At 46.3% G+C, this 17,417-nt stretch overlaps 1 protein-coding gene across 13 annotated transcripts in view; it reads right to left on the bottom strand.

Annotated features, from left to right (window-relative positions):
- ablim2 (actin binding LIM protein family, member 2) overlaps positions 1 to 17,417 on the bottom strand; it is a 743,081-nt gene that overhangs the window by 122,528 nt on the left and 603,136 nt on the right. For 12 of the 13 annotated variants that reach the window (XM_070871382.1, XM_070871385.1, XM_070871380.1 and 9 more), the window contains 3 exons: positions 16,990 to 17,134; positions 16,743 to 16,801; positions 5,513 to 5,593 (listed from right to left, as the gene is read on the bottom strand). In XM_070871382.1, coding sequence (XP_070727483.1) covers positions 5,513 to 5,593; positions 16,743 to 16,801; positions 16,990 to 17,134 — 285 coding nt within the window. Of the gene's footprint in view, positions 1 to 5,512; positions 5,594 to 9,029; positions 9,038 to 9,168; positions 9,215 to 16,742; positions 16,802 to 16,989; positions 17,135 to 17,417 lie in introns of all 13 variants that reach the window. The other variant, XM_070871390.1, reaches the window with a different exon arrangement.

Below are 17,417 nucleotides of genomic sequence, written 5' to 3' on the forward strand. Positions count from 1 at the left end.
GCCCTTCTGGATGTTGGGCAGGCATGACTGCTCCCTCCCTTGCCAACTGCATCTTTGCACATTGCTGATGGCACCACCTTCTCTTGTGTGCCGCCCTGCGTCTGACAAGGTGTACAGGATGTTCCCCTGCCAACACTGATCCCATTGTGTGTTTAGGCTGCACCCCGACAAGCAGGCCTCTGGAGTACAGAATGAGGCCTACAGGCCTCCACTAATGAGTCAGAGCTCAAAGTCCGGAAAACTCTCCAAAAAATATGAAAGAGCACTCAGCAGGTTAAACAAATCCACAAAACCAACCCAAAAGGTTTGCAGCAAAAATAGCCCCATATTGCGGGAATCCTCCGTTTTCCTGCCCCAGCGGTGTCGAGTATCACGGCAAAGTGTACCGACCCAAAAAGCTGGCGGGGGCACTGACCAAAAAAACCCCTCTCTTTTTACAGATGAACATGGGTGGCGTGGCCGCGTAGCAATGGTGCCCACCCTGATGATGTCACCCCAGCCGGAAGCCCCTTACCGCGGCGGCCGTTGGCGGATTTCGCCGGAATTCCTCACCGCTGAAACCCCCCCCCCGCCCCATGCTGAATATGCGTCAAGGGGGCCAATCAACCAGAATGCATCGGTCAATCGATTTTGACAATTGGCCATCGAAAACCCGCGGTAATGGTCCTTCCCGGGGCCCTGAATTTCAGCCCTGGAGTTTTCCATTCAGAATGCCCCAAATAGATTTCAAAATGTGTAGGAAAATAGAAAGTGCAATGAGACGAATTAGTCAGAAGAGGACAGCAGTGGGCTCCACTGCAGGGAAATAACACTCAAATTCTCAGAAGCCAGGGAAACCCTAAGGGAAGTCAGGAACTAATAGATCTCCCTTTCCTTAGATTTGAGTTTAAAATGTGGTCTATTTTGGTGCACATCACTGTTAAAAGTAAAGTACAGCTTCTTATGTGTCATGTATGTACTTTTGGCATCACCAGCCACTAGATAGCATCACTGTTGGAGGCCACTGGGCTGCACGCACGTCTGTGCAGCCCAAGTATAAAAGGCCAGCCATTTTGTATATTAGTCACTTTGGGCCTCAATAAAGCAGAGCCAAGGTTATACCTCTTGGAGTTAAACAGAACTCAGTCCAACAGTTATTGCATACACAACATTATGTTTGGTCACTCTTATTGATCATGTCACTTTTTACTGGCTGGGGTATCAGATAGGCAGACATAAGCGAGAGAGATTTGACAGACCTTACATGCTGAACAGATTAGAAGGACTCATAAATGCGACTCCCAGGGAGATTGAATGAATGCAGAACTATATTTGGTACGGTATGGTCTAAAGGAACTCATTGATGCCCACAACAAATAAAAACTAGGCCGAGAAATTGGCCTTTTTAGCGCCTCCCGTTATTGCCTCCGGGGGACGATAACGGGGAGCTAGGCACTTACCGACCAGGCATGGCGAGATGATTGACTCCCGCTAAATTTGGTGGGAGTAGGACGTCATCGTCGTGACATCATCGCCGTGCGCATCACCCTGAACTCGAACTTCAGTTCCGTCCCCTACAGCATCGACAGGCGAAGACACCAGCAGCTGCAGGAGGCATTGATCGGGAGGCCGGGTGTTTCAGGGGTGAAACTTAAAGGCGAGGTGGCCGAGGTAAGTAAAAATGTTTTCCAAAATGGTGTTTATCATTTTTTGTGCTTCCTCTTCAGCCACGATCGATCAGATCAGCACTCTGCTGCAGTTCATCAGGCTGATCGGGCCAGATTGCGGCTGCCATCCGGGACCAGATAATTGTTTCCATTGCCGAGCCTGCTGTGATGGCCCTTCCTTTTAAGGGAGGGAAGGAGCCTCCAAATGTGGCAGCACTGCTCGCCCGTCTGCGTCCTGTTGTGCTCCATGAAGGAAGTGGAGTGCTTGATTGAGTGCAAACACCGAATTCTTTAAAAGTTGAAAATCATTAGCGCCTGGCTAGACTACATAAATTAGAGCTAGGCCATTCAGGAGTGAAATAAAGAAACAGTTTTGCACAATGGGTAGTGGAAATCTGCAATTCTCTCCCCCAAAAGTCTGCTAGGTCAATTGAAATTTTAAAAACTGAGATCAGCAGATTTTTGTTAGGTATGGGTATCAAGACATTTGGAACGAAGATGGCTAAATGGAGCTGAGGTACAAATAAGCCATGATCTGATTGAATGGCAGAACAGGCTAAAGGGGCACAATGGCCTACTCCTGTTCCTATGTTTTGAGGCAGATGAGGAACTGCTACCACAAGTGCACTTGATAGGCGCTAAGGAAATACACCCTCCTCCAATTTCCCCACCATCATTTTTCAAACCCACATTAGCTTTTGTAGTTCCTCCATTTACTACTTGGTACCATTGTGCCACCCTCTTACCACCACCCACAGAGGCAGATTGCTGTGGCACCCAGATTCCTGTTTGGGGTGCTACTGCCATTCCAGCTTGGTACAGCAGCAAAAGGACATTCACAGTGGGGGTAGGCACAGTAACACAATCGGAAACAAGAGAGACTTTCAAATTTTTACTTCTGGCTGACATAATGGACTACATCACTCTCAGATATTCATAGCTCATTGACAGTATAAAAATCAAGCTTCCATTAACAGTAAAATACAGCAAAATCAATCCACCTCTGGCATGGAGCTTTTACTGTACCTGCCCCTTTAATGGTGCTGCAATCTTTAAGGCCCCAAAAGTATCTGAACTTTCTATCCCCGTGGGTCTTCCACCAATAATGCACCTCCATGTGTATCCAATGCCAGCTTTCCCGCCCTCCACCTCATAGCTTTATAATGAAGTCCCTCAGGAAGATCACATGAAAAGCTGACCAGCCCGGGGGAGTGCACTTCTGGCAGACTCCACTGAATTTCCCCAGGACAATGCTTGCCCAGGAAAATCGACTTTCCTTTCTCCAATACATCTCACCACAGCATGTGATGTACACACTGTTATGACTCCCTTGTGAACATGCACCCTCTCATGAAATTCCCCTTGTTATAGTACGCATTTTGAACAGCTCACAAACAGTTATAGGCAGTAATTGTATAATACTGTTTGCTATGTAAGTTACTTTTCAATTACATTTTCTGTTGTTCATTTAAAACACCCTTTTACAGTTTTCTTGGGGCTAAAAATAACTGAAACCATAACAATTTGCTTCACAAGCTTGTCATGATGCAATGCAGATTTCTGTTCTGAATCATTGATGTACTCTATTATCAGCAACATCTGTCCGGATTTGGCTAGACAATTTTATAATGTTTCTAATCATAATCTACCTGCTAATTTGCTATTCTGTTATGCATGACAGCAGTGCTAATTAAGTGGAAATATTATTTTGAGTCGTGCTTCTGTTGATTGCTATGATTATCACAATTTAGGATTACCAAACAGAATAATATTATTAAAGAATGCACCAGTTTTTATGATAGAAAATCAGGTGGTATTATCTTTCCTGTTGAAACATAAACTGTACAACAATCAAACATGTGTGTGTCTATTTGCAAAACCAAATTTCTGATCGGTCTCCTTGGAGGACAAACGCACGCAACAGTTTGTCTGAAATGTGTAATTTGATCCTGCTGCTGGAGTAATCAAGGTCTTTGCAATGTGTAATTTGATCCATTCATTGTGACAGCCAAGCTCCTGCTTTCAGAGAACAGACAGGGCTCACCCTCCTGGGTAAGAAGCACTCACACCCCTCACACTGCCACGTGCAGAAGGGGTGAGGCCATGGAGGGAGTTTAACATGAAGATAGAATTTTAAAATCAAGGTGTTGATGGATAATGCTCCCCTAATTTTGTTTTGAGTGCGCGTTTCCTTTAACGGGCTGCGCGGCTCATACAAAGTGTCATACCTGCGCAAAATCTCAAATTCAAAAGCTGGTAAGCGCCCTGCGCAGGACCTCCAGACAGCTGCTTGGCTGCGTAGCTTAGAGGGAACATTGTTGGTGAACCACCGTAGGTCAACGAGCACAGGGGTGATGGGTGAATGAGACTTGCTGCATGTTAGGATATGTACAGCAAAATTTGGATGAGCTCACGTTCGTTCAGGGTGGAAGATGGGAGGCTGACCAGGAGAACATTGGAATAGTCGAGTCCGGCAAATAACACATAATTGTAATTTTATCCATGTTGTATGACATCATCGCCATGCACGGCGACCCCCTTTCGCCTCATGGCGGCCTCTTTCTGCCGGTCGGGCCGTTGCCCGATGCTTTCGCGGGGTCCAGGCCACGATCGTGCAGCCTGGCACTCTGTTTCGTTGCCGGACTGTGGCCACAGCACCCCACATCCCTGGTGACCCAGTGGAGGCCATCAAAGGGCCTGCAGAGCTCACAGCATCCCTTCCCTTTAACAGAAGGGGAGTGGCGGTGAAACGCATCAGCACTATGCAGAGAGGCCGCATAGCGCTCCGTGATGTGCCCGAGTAGCGGTCCCAATCTTGCCCCGAGAGGAAGTGGAACACGTGACATTGCTCTCCACTTCCTGAGAGAGGTGATAACTTCAATTTCGCTTCCGGGACGGGACTTCAGAATGTCCGGCCTCGAAAAGGTTACAGCCCCTAACCGGGGTGATACACAATTTCGACCGTTCAATTGTTAACATTTATTTATTTATTGCTCATCGCTAGTTGCTCTTGAGAGGGTGGTAATGAGCCGCTTTCTTGAACCACTGCAGTTTGGGAGGTGGGAGAGGAGAGGGCGAATGTGGTGCAGCTGTAAAGGGGATATGGATGGAAGAGCGTGATCCAGGCCTAACAGAGGGTGGGAGAACCTGATCTATCTTCCCATTTGGATCATGTTCTTGCTCTCATCTCCCCTTCCTTTAGACCTGGATCATGTTATTCCCCCTCCCCATTGTTCTCACTGTGCTCTCCACCTACCACACCCCCGCACCCCCCAGTTCCTGAGCCTCTCGCCCCCCCTCCCTCTTCAATCCCCTCTCCTTCTTCAATCCCCTCTCCCCTCAACGCCCCCACCCCCCAACCCCCTGACTTTTTCCACAAGTTGCCGAGGAAAGCGTGGCGTTGCAAGCCACAGCCACCACATTGTTTGGTTCTGCGCATGTGCGACTGGATCGAGTGAGCATGCGCAGTACCAAACGGGCCGCAGGCACAGAGGGAGGCAAAAAACGACAGGCCACTAATCACTCCGCTCAAAACATACATTTAAGCCAAGGAGATTTAAGAAAACTGCAAATTCTGAATATCTGAAATAAATTAGTGGAAATACGCAGAAGGTTAGAGAGCACCTGACAACCAAGAATAGGTTAAGAATTTTTCAGAACAGGTTTAATGATAGCCTGTCTGGCTGTTTCAGATATGGACAGACTTTTTTTTTAGTATTTTCTATCTTTTACAGCTCAACGTTTAGCACTTCACACAGTGAACCCCACACAAGGTCAAACATGAGAGAAAGATATTTAAGCAGCAAAAGTTCTAATTGCAAAAGTATTGCCACGGAAATGTCTCAATTCACCACAAACATTCTTACCTCCAGCCTGGTCCTGTCCACATCCTTTGGTAGCTTGACACGAGCTTTCATTGTAACAGCTAACATTTCGTAAGGATAAATCTGCAATAGGTAAAAGTAACTCAACAATAGGATAAATTCAACTGTACTTCTTATGTTTTCATTTCCGATGCCAAGTTTGAATCATGGGAAATCTTAAGGCCGGAAAAGATTGATCCATCTAGTCCACCTGCTTACTGTCCAATTAACCCAACATCCCACTTTCTTTCTTAATAAAAGCCAAACATTGGCTTGATGTTTTAAGAGATTGATCGAGTTTCTTCCTATTTTGTCTTTGTCAGTATTTTGCTAATAATCCTATAATTTCACTGCTTATTTTGTATCCTAGGTGCATGACTTTACACTCATCTACACTAAACTGAATCTGCCAATTATTGGCTCACCTCACCATAAAGTCTAAATCCCCATGAATGTGGTTGAGAGTCTATGGGGCCGAAATTCAGTAGCGCAAGAAAGCTAGCGCACCTATGCTTTTTTCCTCTGTACTTACCGCACGGATCCTTGATGTGGTTGGAAGAGTCATTTTCAGGAATTTGAAATTTTTTCAAAGTCCCAGAGCAAATGTGTCATAGTGGGGGCAGGCATAGACTCAAAGGCAGGCTAAATGGCTGAATATGGGTCGGACCAGGACTCCGCCACTGTCAATCAGCTGTGGAGTAGTGGTGACGTCACAGCGCATGTGCGTCACCACGCTCTCTCCCCTCTGTTAAAGGGGAGAGAATCTGTCATTTTTTATCTTCGGCCACTGTACCACCAGGGAGGGTTTCGGCCGAGCCAGAGGCCTGGTATCCAAGAGGGGGTGCCAGGCTGCCCAGGCGAACCTGGGGGCATTATTTTGCCAGCCAATTCGGAAGTTGGCAAAAATAAATGCATGCCGGCCGCAGCAGTCGGCCTCCCCTTGTTGGGCCGCCGCACTGCCGGGCCACACACGGTCATCACGGCGGGGATCGATTTATGGAGGTGAATTTTGGTCGGAAGATTAAGGTGAGGGAAAGCGGCGGTGAGCATTCTGATGAAGCGCTATCAGCGGCCATCAGCATTAGGCGGTATCGGGTCCAGGCCAAAAAATCCCCGACCTGAATTTGGGTCGGGTCGGCTAGTTGACCTCAAAGCGGCAGCCACTAGATTCCGATGCATGGTCGCCGCTAACGGACACTTTGGGTCTTTGAGACCCTGAGTTTCGCCCCCTATATGTAATGAGTTTGGGTGAGGACAGGGAACTGGAGATGTCAGAGGTGCACGAGCAGGGGGAATTTATGTGGAGGTTGAAATCACTGCGAATAAGGAAGCATTCAGTGCAGAAGCTGAGCGAGCGATGACAGCAGAGATGATTTCACTGAGGAAGGCAGCTGTGAGAGCAGCAACAATTAGATCTTTGAATGAGATGCGAGAGAAGTGGTAGAGAATGAAAAACTCAAATAGGGTGTAAATGCCAGAGGAATAAGGGGTCAGAGCAAGGTAGGAGTGCCTTGATGCTAGCAAAGCAGTTTTTGGAGGATGCAACGCGGTGGGACGTGGACCTAGGTGGGGTGGCCTCGGTAAGAGGGCGGGGGGAAAGTTATCATCAATGTGCTAGGTTTCAGTCAGGCCTAGGATATCAATGGACTTCTCCAGGATGAGGTTATGAAAATAGGTCTTGTTTGCAAGGGAGTGAAAGTTTTGCAGGGTAATAGAGAGGGGAAAGGTAGGAGACCAATTAAGTGGTTCAAAAGGGTTTGGGGAATGGAAAGAGGGATGGAAGGAAGATGGTGAGATTTACCCTCTGGAGAGTGAAATGAGCCAGCTGTACGTTGGGAAAGAAAATAATCTTTTCACATCAATTCTACAAATTGCTTTTGGTGAAAGGGTGAAAATTCAAAATTACTTGCCTTTCTTTTTTCCTATCAATGACACTTGATAACTGTTCATTAGGAATTGCAGGATGGGAGCTTAAAGATAACTTTTAATCTGATGTTCTTTCTGTCTATGTGGGGAGACACCATTTGTCCTTTATACCTCTTTGATGGGATTGCTGACATCAAGAGCTCATTGTGTGGGAATCAATAGCTTGGCTCTTGTTGTACAATCATGTTTGACAAATTTGTTGGAGTTCTTTGAGGATGTAACGAGCAGGGTGGATAAGAAGGAACCAGTGGATGTGGTGTATTTGGATTTCCAGAAGGCATTTGATAAGGTGCTACATAAAAGGTTACTGCACAAGATAAAAGTTCACGGGGTTGGGGTAATATATTAGCATGGATAGAGGATTGGCTAACTAACAGAAAACAGAGAGTCGGGATAAACGGGTCATTTCCCATTTGGCAAACAGTAACTAGTGGGGTGTTGCAGGGATCAGTGCTGGGGCCTCAACTATTTACAATCTATATTAATGACTTGGATGAAGGGACTGAATGTAATGTAGCCATGTTTGCTGACGATACAAAAATGGGTAGGAAAACAACTTGTGAGGAGGACACAGAAAATCTGCAAAGGGATATAGACAGGCTAGTGAGTGGGCAAAAATTTGGCAGATGGAGTACAATGTGGGAAAATGTGAGGTTATCCACTTTGGCAGGAAAATAGAAAAGCAAATTATAATTTAAATAGAGAAAAATTGAAATGTGCTGCAGTACAGAGGGATCTAGGGGTCCTTGCGCATGAAATACAAAAAGTTAGTATGCAGGTACAGCAAGTAATCAGGAAGGCAAATGGAATGTTGGTCTTTATTGCAAAGGGGATAGAGTATAAAAGCAGAGAAGTCCTGCTACAACTGTACAGGGTATTGGTGAGGCCACACCTAGAGTACTGCATACAATTTTGGTCTCCGGAGTTAAGGAAGGATATACTTGCATTGGAGGCTGTTCAGAAAAGGTTCACTAGGTTGATTCTGGAGATGAAGGGGTTGACTTATGAAGATAGGTTGAGTAGGTTGGGCCTATACACATTGGAGTTCAGAAGAATGAGAGGTGATCTTATCGAAACATAAAAGAAAATGAGGGGGCTCGACAAGGTGGATGCAGAGAGAATATTTCCACTCATAGGGGAAACTAAAACTAGGGGACATAGTCTCAGAATAAGGGGCCGTTGATTTAAAACTGAGATGAGGAGAAATTTGTTCTCTGAGGGTTGTAAATCTGGAATTCTCTGCCTCAGAGAGCTGTGGAGGCTGGGTCATTGAATATATTTAAGCAGAGATAGACAGATTTTTGAGTGATAAGGAAATAAAGGGTTATGGGGAGCGGGCAGGGAAGTGGAGCTGAGTCCATGATCAGATCAGCATCTTATTAAATGCAGCGCAGGCTCGCGAGGTCAAATGGCCTACTCTTGCTCCTATTTCTTATGTACCATTCTATAGCCTAGCATGCCCCATGTTAAATACTTTTACTATTCAATACAGCATTGAATAAATCATGAGGGAAGAAAGACCGAGCTCTTAACCTGGTCAGATGCAGTTGGTGGATGGAAACCGGGAATTTAAGATGAGAAGTTAACTTCTTACCTTGTATTCTGTAAAAACAAGAGCACACTTCAGTGAGATTTGAGGAATGACTTTAAAGAATTAGAACAGATTACTGAAAATTAAAATAGTTCTATTTGTAGATTATGATGTTGATACAGTATGTGAAATGATTCCTCACCTCGCATTCCCCAGCTGGTATCATGATTTGATTCAAATTCTGAAGTCTAATAGAGAGGAAATAACAAATAAATATATTGGAGCAGCTTTTATTAATGCCAAAAAGTGCTCCCTCCACTCCAATGCATGGGGCGGACAATCAGGGAAATTCAGCTCTTAGGTTTTGTTTTAGAGTTGGGTGGATGTGGTGTCATCAGCGGGGCGGAAGTGTGGGTGGGTCAGAACGGCCATTGCTCCGAGTCATCAGCACCACACTGATGATGTCAGTGCGTCGCTGATGTCAGCGTGATGCGGACATGCCACGTCGTGCTGATGCATCACAACGTCCCTCCCCTTCAGTTAAAGGGGAGGGCCGCTGTGAACTCTGCAGTTATTTTAGTGGTAAACACTGAGCCACGAGGGAGGGTTTCGGTCAGGCCAGCGGCCTGGTACCCAAGAGGCATGCCGGGCTGCCTGTTGGCGGTCCAGACGAACCCGTGGCCACCATTGTCGGGCCAACCTGGCAATCAGCCGTCAATTAAAATAAATTGGCGGCCGCAGCAGTGTACCCACCCCTTTAAGGGCGGACACGCCGCACAGCCACAAGAAGCTTCCCGCCGGGAAAAGTCGTCGGGAGCACTGAGTGGCAGCCGATCTGCTCCCACGGGGCAATTTCCCGCGGGGCAGTTTTCCACGCGGGGCGGAAAGGGGGTCGGCGCCAGATGGTGAAAGGTCGACGGGGCGGCAACATGGGCGGAGTGGTGACGTTCTCCGCCGGGAAAATCCACGAGGGCAATTTGTAAAATGGCGGCCCCTCCGCGCCGACCGAGTGGTGAGTGCTTACTGACCCGTGGCCGCCGCTGTGAGGTGGTCACGGTCTTATAGAAAGAGACAATGACGGCCCCCTTTTGTCTTTTTATTTACAAGGCTTTTTTCTTAAATTTTATTTTGGGTGCATAGATAATTCATTAAGGTTAAGGATGTCAGATGCCAGAAGCTGATTTTTTTTAAAAACATCAAGCTCCCCATGAAGTGTAAAGCTCACTTTAGTCTGGCTTGTCAATATACAATCTGTATTCATCATCATAGGCCGTCCCTCGTACGAGGATGACTTGCTTCCATGCCAAAAGGGATGAGTTCACAGATGTTTCAATGAAGGGCCCAATATTCCAGTCCTGAACCCCAATTGAAGGATGTGGATTTTTTTAATGTGTGGTGGCCGTTGCACATCGGCCACCACACAGGCTTGACAGAGCTAGGCCTTTTTGCAGTGGCAAGGGTTAATCAGGATGACTGGAGACCTGCCCTGCTGCACGGACCTAGTGTGCATTAATTCAGATTATGGGAACATTAATCTGTATTAATGTTCCAATGTCAACAGAGATGGTTAGTTTTAGAGAGTTTTAGATCTGGATTCTATGGGTTGGCACAAAGTTTGGATATAAATATGAGCAGGCTGGTGGTGAAGCAGAAAAAGCCAAACACTAGCTAACAATCTTTTGTAGACAGTGATCAGGCTTTAAGTGATTCTGTATGAAAGAAAACACCTGGGAGGATAATTTGTGGAGAGAGAAACAGAGTTAATATTTCAGGTCAATAGTGAAGGTGATTGACTTGAAACTTTAAGGGCTTGATTTTCCGGTCCTCTTCGCCCTGTAGCAGCGTGAAAGGTCTCCAGCCCCCGCCGCGATCCTTCAGTCGGGTTTTGCGGCGGCTCTGAGTAACACTGCCAGGAAGAGCTGCGCCGGGCGTGCAATGTCCCTAGTTGCGACACCGGTGTGAGTTTGAGATCCTGCCTGACCTGTCCGCCTAGACGTGCGCCCGCAATGACGCCTGGGAAGTCAGAACGATCCAGCCATACTGGCATTGGAGAGGAAGGTAATGAACTGAAATGTTACGTGCGAGTGTGTTCTTTTAATTTTTTTTGCGATTTGTGTTGTAGTGGCGTGGGCAATGTTTTGGGATTCTTTTTGTGGGTTCCTCCCCAACCACCTCCCCACCGCCCCAACCCCTCACCCCACAGGTCTCTCTCAGAGTGCTCCCAGGCCAGCACTTTAGTTTGCGAGTTTCTCATCCTTGCACCAAGAGGGTCTAGTAAGGAAGAGGAACTGAGGGAAATCTTTATTAGTCGGGAAATTGTGTTGGGGAAATTGATGGGATTGAAGGCCGATAAATCCCCAGGGCCTGATGGCCTGCATCCTAGAGTACTTAAGGAGGTGGCCTTGGAAATAGCGGATGCATTGACAGTCATTTTCCAACATTCCATTGAATCTGGATCAGTTCCTATGGAGTGGAGGGTAGCCAATGTAACCCCACTTTTTAAAAAAGGAGGGAGAGAGAAAACAGGGAATTATAGACCGGTCAGCCTGACCTCAGTAGTGGGTAAAATGATGGAATCAATTATTAAGGATGTCATAGCAGTGCATTTGGAAAATGGTGACATGATAGGTCGAAGTCAGCATGGATTTGTGAAAGGGAAATCATGCTTGACAAATCTTCTGGAATTTTTTGAGGATGTTTCCAGTAAAGTGGACAAAGGAGAACCAGTTGATGTGGTATATTTGGACTTTCAGAAGGCTTTCGACAAGGTCCCACACAAGAGATTAATGTGCAAAGTTAAAGCACATGGGATTGGGGGTAGTGTGCTGACGTGGATTGAGAACTGGTTGTCAGACAGGAAGCAAAGAGTAGGAGTAAACGGGTACTTTTCAGAATGGCAGGCAGTGACTAGTGGAGTGCCGCAAGGTTCTGTGCTGGGGCCCCAGCTGTTTACATTGTACATTAATGATTTAGACGAGGGGATTAAATGCAGTATCTCCAAATTTGCGGATGATACTAAGTTGGGTGGCAGTGTGAGCTGCGAGGAGGATGCTATTAGGCTGCAGAGTGACTTGGATAGGTTAGGTGAGTGGGCAAATGCATGGCAGATGAAGTATAATGTGGATAAATGTGAGGTTATCCACTTTGGTGGTAAAAACAGAGAGACAGACTATTATCTGAATGGTGACAGATTAGGAAAAGGGAAGGTGCAACGAGACCTGGGTGTCATGGTACATCAGTCATTGAAGGTTGGCATGCAGGTACAGCAGGCGGTTAAGAAAGCAAATGGCATGTTGGCCTTCATAGCGAGGGGATTTGAATACAGGGGCAGGGAGGTGTTGCTACAGTTGTACAGGGCCTTGGTGAGGCCACACCTGGAGTATTGTGTACAGTTTTGGTCCCCTAACTTGAGGAAGGACATTCTTGCTATTGAGGGAGTGCAGCGAAGGTTCACCAGACTGATTCCCGGGATGGCGGGACTGACCTATCAAGAAAGATTGGATCAATTGGGCTTGTATTCACTGGAGTTCAGAAGAATGAGAGGGGACCTCATAGAAACGTTTAAAATTCTGACGGGTTTAGACAGGTTAGATGCAGAAAGAATGTTCCCAATGTTGGGGAGGTCCAGAACCAGGGGTCACAGTCTGAGGATAAGGGGTAAGCCATTTAGGACCGAGATGAGGAGAAACTTCTTCACCCAGAGAGTGGTGAACCTGTGGAATTCTCTACCACAGAAAGTAGTTGAGGCCAATTCACTAAATATATTCAAAAGGGAGTTAGATGAAGTCCTTACTACTCGGGGGATCAAGGGTTATGGCGAGAAAGCAGGAAGGGGGTACTGAAGTTTCATGTTCAGCCATGAACTCATTGAATGGCGGTGCAGGCTAGAAGGGCTGAATGGCCTGCTCCTGCACCTATTTTCTATGTTTCTATGTTTCTATGAGAGGTGTACAACGCCTCCCTTAGCGCTCCGCCCCTGACGCAGGTCCCAGATGCCCAAACTTAAATACCAAGACGCAAACTATTCCTGGTCGGTAACTTTCCCACCCGCCTCCGTTTTTGCCTCGAAAACAGAAAAGCCTAAAATCCAGCCCTAACTCTCTCTCTCCACAGATGCTGCCTAACCAGCTGAGTGTTTCCAGTACGTTCTGTTATTATTTCAGATTTCCAGCATCCGCTGTATTTTGCTTTTGTGGCAGGATACTAAGGGAATCAAGGGATATGGGGATAAGTGTGGGAAGATGGAGTTGAGTTACAGGATCAGTCATGATCTTATTGAATGGTGGAGCAGGCTCGAGTGGCCGAATAGCGTATTCCTGCTCCTACATCTTATGTTCTGAGGATAATTTGTTTGGCTACACCTAGCAAGGTGCCATCTACCGTATTTACTTGACCTTCCAGACCGACCTGCCAATGACTATTTTCACAGGCTTTGGCTCAGCAGGGCCATCTGCTGCAAGGGTTCTTGCAGTTAACATGCAGCATTGGACTAGCATAGCCAATGAGACAAGGCTCAAACGTCTGGCAGAAACTGGGCTGGATGGCAGTTGAAATGAGGGCATTTCCCCCTCTGATCCCACTGCTATACCACCAATGATAACTTGCTCTCCTGAGCAGATGAGAAGGACATCCCCAAGCAGGCAGTGGTGTCCTCTTTAAATATGCTGATCAGGTCGCAATCTGAAATTTTAGTTGGAGGCCTGAGCTGGTCTCTTTAGTGGTGTGCAGTGGCTGCTGCACCTGGTTCACGCCGGAATTTGGGCATGATCCAAGTCCTAGGCTGTTATTTCTGAGGAACCACATTCCTGTACGTGTGAGGTTGTTCCATTGAGGAATGAAATAATCTTATTGTTAGAAGTCTATTGTTATTTTTCTGTTGTTTAAAAAGTACAATCATACTTGCAGGATCGTAAGATTTCTATTTTTATATTACAAACTGTTTCTATGATGGTAATTTTTTAAACAAGGATAATATATATTCCACGTTTACAGTTTACAAACTATACATACATCTCAAACTTGTGTAACAAGCAATGAAATAGCAAAGGACCCCTCTGCTTTTAGTGTTTCTTCACTATCTCATTGAAACCTGTTGTTCACTACTATTACATACAGACCAGTTATAGTCACAAGGATCATTTCAGAAAGTAAAATACAGTCAGAAATGATTGACTTGGTACCGCTCAGTCTCAGCCGTTCAATGGGTAATGGTCTCATGGGAGAGAAATTCCACTAACAGCCATCCAGTTTGCACCTGGAAAACTGAAAACCGGAGGTGGGGAGGGGGGAGGGGGCGGGGGGGGAAGCGGCCCTCGACTATTCGATTCATGATCCCTATGCTCACTTGATGCAACATTCATGATGACCTGTAAATAGGCAAACAGCCCGCTGCTGATTTTAGGATCTTGATTGTTGCAAAATGACTTCTGTTTACACTTACTTAACGGTCCCAGCATCTCAAAATAATGCATTGTGTGAGACATTTCTTGGAGACATGGTAAGGTGCCAAATAAATGCAAGTTTCTCTTTCATGCTATCCTGGTTCAACTGGCCTCATAAAATTAAAGGACTACCTGTGGAGAGCGTGAGCAGACACAAGGGCCCAGAGTTTCCTCAGAGCTGTTCCTGTTCTGCAGCCATGTACACATGTAAAAAAGTGTTCATCGCACTGATGGCGAAGTTATGGCGGTGGAGTAAGAGCAACACCGAGGAAAGGCTGGGACATGGTGTTTTCCCCAAAAACTAGGAATTTAAAAAATGAGTTAACTCATACAGACTCTCTACAGGCTGAGGAGCAGGTAACAGCTTATTTATTCCAAGGGATTGAACAGGGGATGGGAGACCCAGTAGAGGACAATGCATGAAAAATACAGGCATAAAGTAAAGCAGAATATTTGAATACTGATGAGAAAATAAATGTACAGCATTATAGTTATCTCACTGTATTAAGTTTATCAGTGTAACTATTTGTACTGCACTTTTTTTTTGACAGACAAGTGTCTGTCAAGTCCCATCTCCATGCCGTGTCTGTCAAGCTCTGACCCCCTGTCAAGCTCCGCACCCACCCCTCCTGGCCTCGAATTATTCCCTCCACATGGTGCCGAAAAGCAGGACCTGATGCCTGAGACTCCTCTCTCCCCCGCCAGACTCTCTTCGACCGCTCAGGCCCCGGCCCCGACTCTCTCCCCCACTCCGACCCAGTCCCTCTCAGGGGGCAGAGAGTAGCGGCCGAGGGGCCGAGAGGGCCTGAGAGCAGGGGTGGAAGAGAGAGAGACTGGGGGGAGAGTGAGAGAGAGGCTGGGGGAAGAGTGAGAGAGAGGCTGGGGGGGGGGAGAGTGAGAGAGGCTGGGGGGGGGAGAGTGAGAGAGAGAGAGAGAGACGGTGGGGGGGGGGGGAAAGAGACACAGGTTAGGGGGGGAAATCGGAGGGGAGAGAGGGAACACAGGGAAGATGGATCACATTCTTCTAACCCCCTATAAGGGACATTGTTGGAGTGGATGATATCCCGAAGTCACGACACTGTCACTATTCACTTCATACCCAATAAACCTGTTAACAATCCGTACACAATGCCTGCCCCATCTATGGTGGGGTGGAGAGGGGGGGGCGGGGAGAAGGATGCACTTGCGCTGGGGTAAGGCACTTTGGCTGGGGGAGGCATGCACTTGGACTGGGGATAGGGCACTTCAGCTGGGGGAGGCATGCACTTGGACTTGAACTACTTCTTTGAGAGGCGGGGGATAAAATTGGTGCAAAAGCTGAGAAAAGAACACAAGAAAAGTTTAGAGCTCTGAAATTCTGGTTGGCTCTTATGCCAAGAGTTCCCCCTTTCCCAACTCAATCGGAACCAAGTACATGTGGGAGGCGTGAGTCTCATTATGTGGGGATTGGGTGAGGGGAAGGGGTAGCTGGCCTTGCTGTCTTCTGGGGAGTTCTGTCCTCTGTCGCTTCAGGAAGGCAAAGTGGATCGAGTTATAATTTGCAAAGTCCGTGAGACCCTGGGATGGACGGTTCCAGTTACACATTCCTGTGAAAATTCAGCGAGTGGCTTATCCTCCAAGGGGACCAATCATAGACAAAGGATGGAGCATGGTGGCCATTTTTGCAGTACAAATAAGCGCATCCTAAGTTTATTGGTTGTGAAATCTTCTGGATGCTGGCATCACACCTGTGGCGCTCACCCCAGTCGAGTTTGTAGGGTTCGTGTGAGGACACCTAATTTGCATGTGACTAGAAGGTACACCCGCATGTAGCTAGAAGTGCATCTCTGGTGCATGCCTGAACAACCCAGCTGGAAAATCCGGTGTCTGGACGTTTTTATGGAAAGGTTGCCCAGGACCCCTGCAGACATTATGGAGATTTCCCTAAGCCACCTACGTAAGGGTACTGATCCTGAACTAAAAAAAAAACTAGTCGTTGGTGACTTCCGAGGCCTGCACTACCCCTTCCCCCTACCCAACCCCCACATAATGAGACCCACATCTCCCACATGTACTCAGTTCCGATTGAGTTGGGAAAGGGGGAACTCTTGGCATAGGAGCCCACCAGAATTTCAGAGCTCTAAACTTTTTTTGTGTTCTTTTCTCAACTTTTGCACCAATTTTATCCCCCTACTTCTCAAAGAAATATATATTCAGAAAAGGCCTCTATTATATATTGATCCAAATTAGATTTCGCTCTTATTCAGACATTTCAGTTGATTATTATACAACATGTGTGCTATTCCATTAACATATTAGTCATTTAAAGAAAATCTTAAACATTAAACTTCTTTACCTTGTGTGATCTATTTTTTCCATAACCAGGAAGGGAAGCCGATTTGGAATGAGGAATTCCTGTAACAAAGTAATTACGATTTAGTTAATGAGGACATATCTAATTGGTTTGATCTACATCTCAGAGGGTTAAACATTATCCTCTAATAGACATAACATTCAATGTTTTCCAGTTTAATGAATAAAACGATCAGTTTGTCAAACAACTTAAGTGGGGATTACATTGTCAATGTGCAGAATGCACTTACTTGTTTGAAAGAGTGATTCACTGCTTGATCTTTGTAGCAGTTCTCTATCAGCAGCAGGGCTTCGAGATGATGATTTAGGGTCCAGATCAAAGGAGTCAGCTGTAGCCTCCATCTCCCCCTTCAGTATCAGCCAACTTGTCCTCACCTAGGGCAAGTACAGACACATGGAAATGATTTCTACAGTCAATGATTTACTCATGGCTTGAGCAATGAGACCAAAAAACAGATGCAATCTGATGCAGTTTCTCTTGTTTTTAATTGTTACCAATGTCTGAAGCAATACCAATCTGACCTTTTAAGTAATAGTTGTATGGTTTCAGTCCAGCCGGCTCACATTCTCACATGATAATTACAGATGAGGAAAGTCATTCAGTTCATCTAAATCAGAGAGATCCTAGAGAGCCACAATTTCAATATCCAATTGTTTG

This window comes from Pristiophorus japonicus, chromosome 2, assembly GCF_044704955.1.
Source record: "Pristiophorus japonicus isolate sPriJap1 chromosome 2, sPriJap1.hap1, whole genome shotgun sequence".
NCBI lineage: Eukaryota > Metazoa > Chordata > Chondrichthyes > Pristiophoridae > Pristiophorus > Pristiophorus japonicus.